The sequence below is a fragment of the Ascaphus truei genome, chromosome 19 (genome assembly GCF_040206685.1).
Source record: "Ascaphus truei isolate aAscTru1 chromosome 19, aAscTru1.hap1, whole genome shotgun sequence".
NCBI lineage: Eukaryota > Metazoa > Chordata > Amphibia > Anura > Ascaphidae > Ascaphus > Ascaphus truei.
The window spans coordinates 33737951-33751867 of record NC_134501.1 but is presented as its reverse complement, the minus strand read 5'-3'; the positions used below and the strand labels follow the sequence as shown (position 1 = coordinate 33751867).

General features: G+C 47.7%; 1 protein-coding gene across 1 annotated transcript in view; it reads right to left on the bottom strand.

Annotated features, from left to right (window-relative positions):
• Positions 1–7089, bottom strand: part of RIPOR1 (RHO family interacting cell polarization regulator 1) — a 114414-nt gene extending 107325 nt beyond the window's left edge. The window contains 1 exon segment of the mRNA XM_075577107.1: positions 6958–7089. Coding sequence (XP_075433222.1) covers positions 6958–7027 — 70 coding nt within the window. The 5' untranslated portion in view covers positions 7028–7089.
• Positions 7090–13917: the final 6828 nt, after the last annotated feature.

The following is a 13917-nucleotide window of genomic DNA, read 5'->3' as shown; positions in this document are numbered from 1 at the left end:
ATATGAAACAGTGTTGAGAAATTATTGTATATCCGACCGGTTAAATAGAAGACACACACACACACACACACACACACACACACACACACACACACACACACACACACACACACACACACACACACACACACACACACACACACACACACACACACACACACACACACACACACACTCTTTTCAGAGGTAGAGATGTCAACCGCAGCTATATATAGCTCTATGCCAGGCATTGTGAGTGATAAACACACAAATCATTAAGCGACACAAAGACACGAGTGTAACTATCTCTGTAGGAAGCATTATTCTTCGCTCAGCTCTGCCTTTTAACTAACCTGTGTATTTTTTTTTTAAGGAGCACTCAAGGTTCAAATTGACAAACAATGGCAACGTGTGTTATCTGTGATGTCGCAGAGTGGTGGCAGCGTGTGTTATCTGTGATGTCGCAGAGTGGTGGCAACGTGTGTTATCCGTGATGTCGCAGAGTGGTGGCAGCGTGTGTTACCTGTGATGTCGCAGAGTGGTGGCAGCGTGTGTTATCTGTGATGTCGCAGAGTGGTGGCAACGTGTGTTATCCGTGATGTCGCAGAGTGGTGGCAGCGTGTGTTATCTGTGATGTCGCAGAGTGGTGGCAGCGTGTGTTACCTGTGATGTCGCAGAGTGGGGGCAACGTGTGTTATCCGTGATGTCGCAGAGTGGGGGCAGCGCGTGTTACCTGTGATGTCGCAGAGTGGTGGCAGCGTGTGTTATCTGTGATGTCACAGAGTGGTGGCAGCGTGTGTTATCTGTGATGTCGCAGAGTGGTGGCAGCGTGTGTTACCTGTGATGTCGCAGAGTGGTGGCAGCGTGTGTTATCTGTGATGTCGCAGAGTGGTGGCAACGTGTGTTATCCGTGATGTCGCAGAGTGGTGGCAGCGTGTGTTACCTGTGATGTCGCAGAGTGGGGGCAACGTGTGTTATCCGTGATGTCGCAGAGTGGGGGCAGCGCGTGTTACCTGTGATGTCGCAGAGTGGTGGCAGCGTGTGTTATCTGTGATGTCACAGAGTGGTGGCAGCGTGTTATCTGTGATGTCGCAGAGTGGTGGCAGCGTGTGTTATCTGTGATGTCGCAGAGTGGTGGCAGCGTGTGTTACCTGTGATGTCGCAGAGTGGTGGCAGCGTGTGTTACCTGTGATGTCGCAGAGTGGGGGCAGCGTGTGTTATCTGTGATGTCACAGAGTGGGGGCAGCGTGTGTTATCTGTGATGTCGCAGAGTGGTGGCAACGTGTGTTACCTGTGATGTCGCAGAGTGGTGGCAGCGTGTGTTACCTGTGATGTCGCAGAGTGGTGGCAGCGTGTGTTATCTGTGATGTCGCAGAGTGGTGGCAACGTGTGTTACCTGTGATGTCGCAGAGTGGTGGCAGCGTGTGTTACCTGTGATGTCGCAGAGTGGTGGCAACATGTGTTATCTGTGATGTCGCAGAGTGGGGGCAGCGTGTGTTATCTGTGATGTCGCAGAGTGGTGGCAGCGTGTGTTACCTGTGATGTCGCAGAGTGGGGGCAGCGTGTGTTACCTGTGATGTCGCAGAGTGGTGGCAGCGTGTGTTATCTGTGATGTCGCAGAGTGGTGGCAGCGTGTGTTATCTGTGATGTCGCAGAGTGGTGGCAGCGTGTGTTACCTGTGATGTCGCAGAGTGGGGGCAGCGTGTGTTACCTGTGATGTCGCAGAGTGGTGGCAGCGTGTGTTATCTGTGATGTCGCAGAGTGGGGGCAGCGTGTTACCTGTGATGTCGCAGAGTGGTGGCAGCGTGTGTTACCTGTGATGTCGCAGACTGGTGGCAGCGTGTGTTACCTGTGATGTCGCAGAGTGGTGGCAACGTGTGTTATCCGTGATGTCGCAGAGTGGTGGCAGCGTGTGTTATCTGTGATGTCGCAGAGTGGTGGCAGCGTGTGTTATCTGTGATGTCGCAGAGTGGGGGCAGCGTGTGTTACCTGTGATGTCGCAGAGTGGGGGCAGCGTGTGTTACCTGTGATGTCGCAGAGTGGTGGCAACGTGTGTTATCTGTGATGTCGCAGAGTGGTGGCAGCGTGTGTTATCTGTGATGTCGCAGAGTGGTGGCAGCGTGTGTTACCTGTGATGTCGCAGAGTGGTGGCAGCGTGTTACCTGTGATGTCGCAGAGTGGTGGCAGCGTGTGTTACCTGTGATGTCGCAGAGTGGTGGCAGCGCGTGTTACCTGTGATGTCGCAGAGTGGTGGCAGCGCGTGTTACCTGTGATGTCGCAGAGTGGTGGCAGCGCGTGTTACCCGTGATGTCGCAGAGTGGTGGCAGCGCGTGTTACCTGTGATGTCGCAGAGTGGGGGCAGCGTGTGTTACCTGTGATGTCGCAGAGTGGTGGCAGTGTGTGTTACCTGTGATGTCGCAGAGTGGTGGCAGTGTGTGTTACCCGTGATGTCGCAGAGTGGGGGCAGCGTGTGTTACCTGTGATGTCGCAGAGTGGTGGCAGTGTGTGTTACCCGTGATGTCGCAGAGTGGTGGCAGCGCGTGTTACCTGTGATGTCGCAGAGTGGTGGCAGTGTGTGTTACCTGTGATGTCGCAGAGTGGTGGCAGCGTGTGTTACCTGTGATGTCGCAGAGTGGTGGCAGTGTGTGTTACCTGTGATGTCGCAGAGTGGGGGCAGCGTGTGTTACCTGTGATGTCGCAGAGTGGTGGCAGCGCGTGTTACCTGTGATGTCGCAGAGTGGTGGCAGCGTGTGTTACCTGTGATGTCGCAGAGTGGTGGCAGCGCGTGTTACCCGTGATGTCGCAGAGTGGTGGCAGTGTGTGTTACCTGTGATGTCGCAGAGTGGTGGCAGCGTGTGTTACCTGTGATGTCGCAGAGTGGTGGCAGCGTGTGTTACCTGTGATGTCGCAGAGTGGGGGCAGCGTGTGTTAACTGTGATGTCGCCGAGTGGTGGCAGCGTGTGTTACCTGTGATGTCGCAGAGTGGGGGCAGCGTGTGTTATCTGTGATGTCGCAGAGTGGTGGCAGCGTGTGTTACCTGTGATGTCGCAGAGTGGGGGCAGCGTGTGTTAACTGTGATGTCGCCGAGTGGTGGCAGCGTGTGTTACCTGTGATGTCGCAGAGTGGTGGCAGCGTGTGTTACCTGTGATGTCGCAGAGTGGGGGCAGCGTGTGTTACCTGTGATGTCGCAGAGTGGGGGCAGCGTGTGTTACCTGTGATGTCGCAGAGTGGCTGTGAGCAGAGAATGAATGAAAGCCGCTCTGTGAGGCTCGTGTAACGCCAGCCAGGGTCAGCGCCTGAATCCCGCACACTCCCAGCAGCAAACGGGAGAAGAATTCATATGTGGGCGTTCGAAAGGAGCTTTCAATTGTTTTTGGGGGGGCTGTGAAAGCTGGTAAACATATCTTACAATCAAAACCACATGCCACGTAATCCGCGTGGCTGAATTAAATAGAGGGGCAGTATACCCCACCCTAAACTTCAGGTCAAAATCTGTACAATAACCCTCCAGGATCAACTTTCCAAAACAGCTCAAAAAATAACACGCCTGTCAATCACTTGGTCATAAGCACGTGTATTGCTGACGGGACCAGTTGAACCCCAATACGACCCTCCCACCCTAAACCCCCAAAAACACCATGTTGGGGTAACATGGCCACAGTTGTATTCCACATAGATACGGGGGGTCCCTACTGGTACCAGGAGGTTCTGTACCACGGATCCACAATCCGCCTTACCATGCTGAGCACAGGTACATACAGTCGTCCTCCTGGTCGGATGTCCATGATCGTAGTAATGTCTGCTACACCTGGCCAGCCATGTCCCGAACGTACCCCCAGGGACCACCGGAGCGCTGAGACGCTTACCCCCTGCTAATAACTTCCACGGAACCTGCGGAAAATACCGCGGTGACAAGGGATTAACCCTTTGCGTGATGGAGGGGCCACCCTTTTGGTCCCTCTGCTGCTTTGTTCGCTGGAACCTCTCCCCCCCCGTTAGTGCCGCAAAGGACAGGAATCCGAACATCACAGCTGCTGATATACGCAGGGTGTCACTATAGAGAGACAGAACTATCTGCTCACCTGCATCACTGACAGTGTTCCTCGCCTCGACCACTTTACCCTGCGCCCGATACAAAGCATTAATTAGCTTTATTTACCAGCCTAATTACCTGCGTTCCTTGGACGGATTACCTGCTCTCAGTCTGGCAGGAGGATTATGGGAGATTATACGCAGGGGCTTCTTAATTATCCACCCCAGCCGCCACGGTGCTGGGAATACACAGGGATCGGAATACGACCGCGGACGCATGCACACACACGCACACACACACACACACACACACACACACACACACACACACACACACACACACAATGATTATTTCATACTTTAAATCGGTTTACTAGCTTTGCAAGCGGGGGCCGTATTTTGATGTAACTGGGGAAATATGTCTGTCGCAATTCAAAGCTGCAACAACCAGAGTAATATCAAGCAGCTTTAAAACAAAATAATAATTGGTATAGAGGCCATTAGTTTATATACATACACACAAAGTATAAGGCCACGCTTCGTGTCGGCGACGCGACGGTCAGTCGACGGGCGCTGGAAAATCAAATAGAGATGACTTCCAGCGATCGCGACCAATCCATTTGCACCAATGCATTTGTTTTGCCGCGACGTCGCTGTCACCGGCACTATAAGCGCAGCCTTAGAATATATATATTTACTATAGTGTGTGTATGTGTATATACACACACATACATAATACATACACACACAGAGACACACACACACACACACACATCCATGTCTGGTTTTGGCTACAAGTCTGCCCTCCCTGATATGCAAGCCCTGGTAACAGTGCAGGCAGTGTCAGGACCAATCCTGGGTTTTCCCCACAGAAGCAGCTTCCTTGAGTGACAGGGGAGGAGGTGGGACAAGGCTGGTGTGCGGCCCAATCCTGGGCTCAGACCTTGTACCTTCCCCCTGTACTGAAGGAGCTGCACATCTAAATTAGGCAGTGTCTCTACCCCTGAGAGAGACAGGTACCACACAGGGGTGTACCAAGCATCGGCACCTACTGTCCACTCCCCTTGGGGAGTGAAGAGTGATACTCTTCCCTGACTCCCTAATAGAGCCAGGGGAAAGATAAGGACTGCCCCTGGTGCCCTTGGCTGGGGGTGGATGTCCAGGGACCATCCTGGGGTTGGAAATCAGTGGTGCTGTGCAGACAGACTGTTGCTGTTTATGCAAAAAGGAATAAAAGGTTCCGGTTAACTATACTCCTGCCTGGTGTGCAATCTGTCTGGGGGGAGTAAGTTCTTCTGCAGGAGTTGCCTTTATCTTCCTGGGGCCGGCAGCAGATGGAGGCGCTGTACCGACAGGGATAAAGACCAGTAATGTACCCCAGAAGCCAGGCCAGCAGGTAATCAGCATCATGCACCATGTACAGTAATGGGAGAATCTCCCAGAGGGTGGGGAAACCAGCGTTACACAAACACAGACACACACACAGACACACACACAGACACACACACAGACACACACACAGACACACACACAGACACACCTCTATATTACTATATTGTGGGTGGGTATATATCATACACCAGGATTACCAGGATCTAGTTACCGGTACAAGACAGTATATGGTAAATAAATATTTGATTGCCCCATGGGGCACTCGGATGGCGCGACTCTTCGCTCCCCTCAGGAACCTTCTTCAGAAGTATCGGGCTGCATAATATCTCTTCACCAGATACTTTATCTTGTGCCGGTTACCAGGTCGCCTCTGCTGTATGCTGTAACTCATGTATGTACCGCGCATGACGCGTGTCTCTCAAAGCAATACAGTCTGTGCGGCCATTAAGTTCTCGCTCGATAATTGCCATACTTATACGTGCAGGGTCGCGGAAAGGGAGGGGGGACAGGGACAGCCAGGACCCCGCCCCGCAGGAATGGCGTCCCGATACCTCCGCTCAGGAAACGAGAGGTGTCAGGATAACGGATTGCAAAATTTGGGTGCTAGAGGCATGAAAATGAACTAAGAAGATTGGCTTGTTTAGTAGTATACATGTAGCGAGCGGATTGACACCTTCTTACATAAACATAAATAAAAGTAGAAGGCATCCCAGGGCAGTACAAAGGACTCGGGGGCATCCCTTAAGGTTGGGGGAAAGGAGATTTCACCAGCAACAAAGGAAAGTGTTCTTTACAGTAAGGGCAGGTACAGTGTGGAATTCATTACCCATGGAGACTGTGATGGCAGATACAATAGATTTGTTCAAAAAAAGGTTGGACATATTTTTAGAAAGGGAAGGTATACAGGGATATACCAAATAAGTAAACATGGGAAGGATGTTGATCCAGGGAGTAATCTGATAACATGCTCCTAGTGTAAAAATGAATTGGTTTAAATAGTCCGGTTAATATATCCATAATCTTATATTGTACTGCCGGTCGTTGTCCCCCATTTTCCTCGCCACCTTAAACGCTATGGCGGCATAATTACATTTAAACAAAAAACGCAAGAGGAAACGGGCCTGGCTGTACAACTCACCTGCGCATAAACAGAGTTTACAAACAGTCTTATCAAAGAGACACCTTCTCAGTTCTTTCGAGACTTCTGTGGTTTCCTAATGTAAACCCCTTTGGGACTGTGACTTGCAATGTTGCCAGCATTGTGTGCCCAGGAGATCCCTGAACACGAGCGGCGGCTCTTCATGTACTTGGTGCTGGTTCAATATTTTATAAATAATATAAATGATAATTCCCCAAACCCTCCAGAGTATTTCTCACCAAGAAGACATTTACACTTAAACAAACACATTTTTAAGTCAGACAAGAAATATTAAACGGTGTCAGTCCCTATAATTCCCTCGTTTGCTGCTATAGGGGCCAGCAAGGCAGGGAATGGAATAAACATGGCACTATTGGCGCACGTAGGCCCTTGAAATAAAAATAATACCCACTTACCCAAACGAGCCAGATCTTTGCTGGCAAAGGTATTTAAATCAACGGTTCCCAAAGCTGGGCGCTCGCTCATTCTGCACAGGACGGAGCCGCGATCCTCAGACAGAACGCTAAGCCGATTTACTCACAAGATGAGCGTGTTTTAAGTCCTCCTCCAAAATCAGCCCCTCTCTCCAGTCTGCGTTCACATTCCTGGCATTTCCTAGATAATCAGTAACTGGTACTAATGTGAAGATAAAAGCACAGGGTTGTCTCTGTGCAAACCCTCACATCAGCGGTGGACCAACTGCAATACTCAAGGGCCACCAACAGGTCAGGTTTTCAGGACATCGCTGCTTCAGCACAGGTGGCTCAACCAGTCCTTGCTTCAGCACAGGTGGCTCAGTCTACAACTGAGCCACCTGTGCTGAAGCAGAGATATCCTGAAAACCTGACCTGTTGGTGGCCACTGAGGACTGGCGTTGGCCATCCCGGATATAGATGCTGAACCACACATACAGCAGATTTCACCGCTCCGGTTAACGTTGGCACGTTCCGGAACAGGAGTGGTTTTGAAAACAATGGCCACGGAGAGAGAACGCGTGCGCTATTTAACGCGTTATTTTGCATTAATGGAGGTAATGACGCCTGCTACCTCTGCATGTTCTTATATACAGACAGTACCGAGAATACGCTTTATACATCTCTCACGCAGCAACACAACCTAGAAAATGATGACAATAACATTTCTATCGCACTGCGTTTTCATGATCACTGCATTATTAATGCGTCACGTTTCTGATCCCGCTGACCACACATACAGCAGATTTCACCGCTCCGGTTAACGTTGGCACGTTCCGGAACAGGAGTGGTTTTGAAAACAATGGCCACGGAGAGAGAACGCGTGCGCTATTTAACGCGTTATTTTGCATTAATGGAGGTAATGACGCCTGCTACCTCTGCATGTTCTTATATACAGACAGTACCGAGAATACGCTTTATACATCTCTCACGCAGCAACACAACCTAGAAAATGATGACAATAACATTTCTATCGCACTGCGTTTTCATGATCACTGCATTATTAATGCGTCACGTTTCTGATCCCGCTGACTAGAATCGCAGTTATAGTCGCCGGGTAGTGATTCTTCCTCAGGATCGTGTTGCAAAAACAGAAAAAAAAAGTGTGCGCTAGATTAGGGGCGCGCAAACTTATTTTGCTGCACCCCCCCCCCCTGCCTGCTTCTCTCTGTTCTGAGCTCTTCCTCCTGCCGCCGCGGGGGTCACGTGACGTCACCCGCAGCGTCATTCGACGCGTGTGACGTTACATCACATGACCCTGCGGCGTTGCCATGGACACGAGTGAGGCCGGCAGAGTCCAGGTGAGTTTTAGAGTTGCAGAGGCCTCACGCGATCTCCCGGCATTTAATTTAAATGCCTCGGGAAGAGCGTGGGGCCTCGGCAACCGCCTGCGCCCCCCCCAGACAAATCCAGCGCCCCCCACTTTGTGCACCGCTGCGCAATTCAACCATGAACTGCTGCAATAGGGGAATGAACCTCGCTGCATACATGATAACTATAGGGGTAGGTGAGTATAACAGGGTATTAATAGATGGTGGGGGTGACCTATAGTTATATGCTTAAACATGAACAACCCGTATGGTCCGAGTTATGACATGAACCATATATTAAAGAAACGTTAAGTAAATAAAATAAACCACGAGCGCTCTGTGTCCTGACCAGTGGACACGCGATCGCCAGTGTGGGGGATTGTTCGTTTAGCAATTTACAAACATGAGCGGATTATGTCCTTAAAAGTCCAATGTCACAGTACTGTCCTGTATACTGTGCTATATACTGTGCTGTATACTGTGCTATATACTGTGCTGTATACTGTGCTGTAGAATCCAGGTGTAAAATGGATGATATGCTGTTAGATGCTGCCCCAAGCAAGGATAACCAATCCTATGTGTATATGACAGAGACAAAACAAGAAAATGGGGGCGTCGGGAGCATAAAGTAAAAGTTTTATACTAAAATATTCAAATATTCAAATGCACAAAGTACAATATTCAATAATAAAAACGAAAACTGTGCCTGTAAGTTTTTCCTGGTGTGCAATGTGGAAATGGTGGTATGAAACGCTCTGGTATGAAACGCTCTGGTATGAAACGCTCTGGTATGAAACGCTCTGGTATGAAACGCTCTGGTATGAAACGCTCTGGTATGAAACGCTCTGGTATTAAACACTCTGGTATTAAACACTCTGGGAGCCGCCTGACGCCCTTCTTCAGGTGCCTGGAGTGGGGACTGTCCATGGAGCCGATGTCTTTGCTGCTGCAGTCCTCCTCCTCCTCCTGTAGCGTTCGTCCCCTGGGCTGGCTGCTCAGGGGGTGTCTCACTTCTTCGGGGGGCTATTATGCGTGTGCGCTCTGAGTGTAACACATGGGAAGGTGTCTCTTGTGGACAGTTCCTGGAGGTACCGAGGTGTGCGTGGAGGAGCGCTGCTTAAAGCTGCAGTTCAGGCAATATCCTGCATGTGTGTTTTTTTTAAGAAATCAGTTCTGTAGTAAGAAAAAATACTTTTAGCATTTTCTGTTTAAAAAACAACAACTTTGAAAGACCAATTTTCTTGTATTCTATTTTAACAGCCACTTGCTAAGACACTGCCCCTTCATGTCCTGCCACAAGCCCTGGCACACCCCTTTGTCAGCCCTGCCCTCCCTCTAGCACATGTCAGTGCAGGAGTGCTCATGAATATTCATGAGCTTCCACTGAGTGACAGAAGCAGAAGAAAAACATATGCCAGCTCTAATTATGTCACCAAATTTCGCCGATCAATACATGGAGAACGGATTGACCGGCAGCTATACAGTTCTTTAGGTAATTATAGATTGCTCACATGAAACTATTGAAGTAAAAAAATAAATTTAAAAAAAAAAAGACTGAACTGCAGCTTTAATGGCAGCGAGTGCACTGCCCCCCGGAGAAGCAGGGACACCCCCTGAGCAGCCAGCCCTGGGGACCAACGCTACAGGAGGAGGAGGACTGCAGCAGCAAAGACATCGGCTCCATGGACAGTCCCCACTCCAGGCACCTGAAGAAGGAGGTCAGGCGGCTCCCTGAGTGTTTAATACCAGAGTGTTTAATACCAGAGTGTTTAATACCAGAGTGTTTAATACCAGAGCGTTTAATACCAGAGCGTTTAATACCAGAGCGTTTCCACCATTTCCACATTGCGCTGCACACCAGGAAAAACTTACAGGCAAAGTTCTCGTTTTTCTTATTGAATATTGTACTTTGTGCATTTGAATAGTTCAGTATAACACTTTTACTACATGCTTCCGACGTGCCCCATTTTCTTGTTTTGTCGCAGGATTGTGTCACTGCTCCCAGAATGCCGCAGCTAGAGAGAGTGCCGGGGGACAGAAAAGGGAAAAGGGACAAATCGTGGCCACTAGCAGCAATCTGTCCTCTTAACACTGTGCTGTCTGCAAGTTGTTCCCTTGAGGTCTACAGGACCTGCTGCCCAAGAACTGTACAGAACACTATTTATACTACAGTATGTAGTGTTCTTCCATAGACACACTGTAGGAGGGGGGGTTATATAGATACACACAGACACACACCAGTATATAAATATACTGTTATATAGATACACACAGACCCACACCTGTATATATACTGTTATATAGATACACACAGACCCACACCTGTATATACTGTTATATAGATACACACAGACCCACACCTGTGTATATACTGTTATATAGACCCACGCATGTATATATACCGTTATATAGACCCACGCCTGTATATATACTGTTATATAGATACACAGCCCCACACCTGTATATATACTGTTATATAGATACACACAGACCCACACCTGCATATATACTGTTATATAGACACACACAGACCCACACCTGTATATATACTGTTATATAGATACACACAGCCCCACACCTGTACTGTATATACTGTTATATAGATACACACAGACCCACACCTGCATATATACTGTTATATAGATACACACAGACCCACACCTGTATATATACTGTTATATAGATACACACAGACCCACACCTGCATATATACTGTTATATAGATACACACAGATACACACCTGTGTATATACTGTTATATAGATACACACAGACCCACACCTGTGTATATACTGTTATATAAATACACAGACCACACCTGTATATATACTGTTATATAGATACACACAGACCCACACCTGTAAATATACTGTTATATAGATACACAGACCCACACCTGTGTATATACTGTTATATAGATACACACAGACCCACACCTGTATATATACTGTTATATAGATACACACAGACCCACACCTGTATATATACTGTTATATAGATACACACAGACCCACACCTGCATATATACTGTTATATAGATACACAGACCCACATCTGTATATATACTGTTATATATATACACACAGCCCCACACCTGTATATATACTGTTATATAGATACACACAGACCCACACCTGCATATATACTGTTATATAGATACACAGACCCACATCTGTATATATACTGTTATATAGATACACACAGACCCACATCTGTATATATACTGTTATATAGATACACACAGACCCACATCTGTATATATACTGTTATATAGATACACAGACCACACTGGCTTTATTACTGACTGCCCACGGATGATGTAATGTAAGCAAACCGCAAGTGCTGTGAATTTCAAACGAATATAGAAATATTACTGAAATTTGATGCCTGGGCTGATTTCTACTTCTAAAAAGTGATATGCCTATAGGGCAGGGGTGGTCAACAGGCCAGGTATTAGGGATATCCCTGCTTCAGCACAGGTGGCTCAATCAGTGGCTAAATCATAATGACTGAGCCGCCTGTGCTGGAGCAGGAAAACCTGAAAACCTGACCTGTTGGTGGCCCTTGAGGACTGGAGTTGGCCGCCCCTGCCCTAGGATATATAAATGGACCGTTTGTTCGGAACGAAAGTTTATAAAAATCGATGGACCCATGTATCTTATTCAACCTCAATAGAAATGAACTTGTGTGCCCAACAAAATGGCGTCGTTTGAATTCCGCACGTCGCGCGGGCCAATAAGAATCCATGGCGTTGTGCCTTGGGGCTTCCTATTGGTCAGCGTGACCCGGATATTTAAACCCCACAGAGATACCGGCACCGCAACGGAGGTAAGTATCCCCGGAAGCAGGGGGTCCCCAGAGCTGAAATGAAAGGGGTTCGGCTCCGGAGTCCCCCAGTCCCTGCTTCAATCTCGTAACTATTATGATTATTTTAGGACAGACAGCAAAGGGTTGAAATGCGCGTGCTAATTATACGCTATTATGAACGCAGGACCGACCCGGAGGCCTCACTGACTCAAATGAACTCGCCCCGTCACTCCAGATAAAATTAGCCGCTTGGTGTATTGTGTTTCCTATAATAAGGCGTGTCGGGAACGTACAGTAGGATAATATCTATTGGGAAGAGGGCGGTGAATGGGTGAAACCCATGAGTCACTTTCTTAGGAAACTACCTTCTCTTATTCCTGCCCCCCCCCCCCCTGCTGAGCCCCCCCCCCCCCCGTCCTGAGCCCGGGGTCTGGGCCGACTTTGTCCCGTTATGACCGGACTGTAGGAATATTTCCAGCGCAGCCGGTAACAGTGCAGGGATTTTCCTACACACAGGAAAGTGAGCCCCGCAAATCTGTCATCTTAAGAAGAATATTGGCAAAACGAGATGTTTTAAAGCATTAAGCACCCCCAGAACCTATAAGCGTTTAAGCCATATAATGTTAGTGTTTTTCCAGAGAATGTCCTGCTCTTTAAAAAAAAATGTGTGTGCGTATATAATATATATATATATATATATATATAAAACAAAATGGGGCAGCCGGCAGTCCCATTACCATAAACAGTTTGCGGTGCATGTCCTATACCAATAGTAAGAGAAAAGTAATCCACTCCAACAGGAGCAGACACAAACAGCACTCAAAGGTAAGTAAGAAAACTTGTATTCAAAAATAAACATAGCACAAACATGACCAACGTTTCGGTCCTCGTGGTACCTTCCTCAGGGTTGTGCTTGAGGAAGGTCCCACGAGGACCGAAACGTTGGTCATGTTTGTGCTATGTTTATTTTTGAATACAAGTTTTCTTACTTACCTTTGAGCGCTGTCTTGTGTCTGCTCCTGCTGGAGTGGATTATCTCTCTCTCTTATATCTCTCTCTCTCTATGTAAATGTGTGTGTTTGTGTGTGTATGTGTATGTGTGTGTGTGTGTGTATATATATGTGTGTGTGTGTATATATATGTGGTGTGTGTGTACATATGCGGTGTGTATATATGTGGTGTGTGTGTATATATATGTGTGTGTATATATATGTGTGTGTATATATATGTGGTGTGTACATATGTGGTGTGTATGTGTGTGTGTGTGTGTGTACATATGTGGTGTGTGTGTGTACATATGTGGTGTGTGTGTGTACATATGTGGTGTGTGTGTGTACATATGTGGTGTGTGTGTGTGTGTGTGTGTGTGTGTGTGTGTGTGTGTGTGTGTGTGTGTGTGTGTGTGTGTGTGTGTGTGTGTGTGTGTGTGTGTGTGTGTGTGTGTGTATTTTTTTTTAATCTTTTTTTTTTTTTTTTAATCTTAGAATATAATTTGTTAGTCCGAATAGAAAAAAGGTATCACCTACTGTAATACTGAAGTACTCATACAAATATATAGTTCTTTAAAAAAAATTCAACCACTGGTATCAGCCTTTTAACCTTTAGACAGCACTGGGCTCTGGAGAGAACTTCATGTTAAAAACAGAGTTGGAAGCGGAAAAAGGAAATCTCTTGAAGTACTGTATGTAGCGGGGGGGAAGCAAAAATAATTATTAGATTTAATGTTTCTTACAGACAGACACCAACAGATATTAGGCAATTAGGCAACACTAAACTGCGCCCGGCG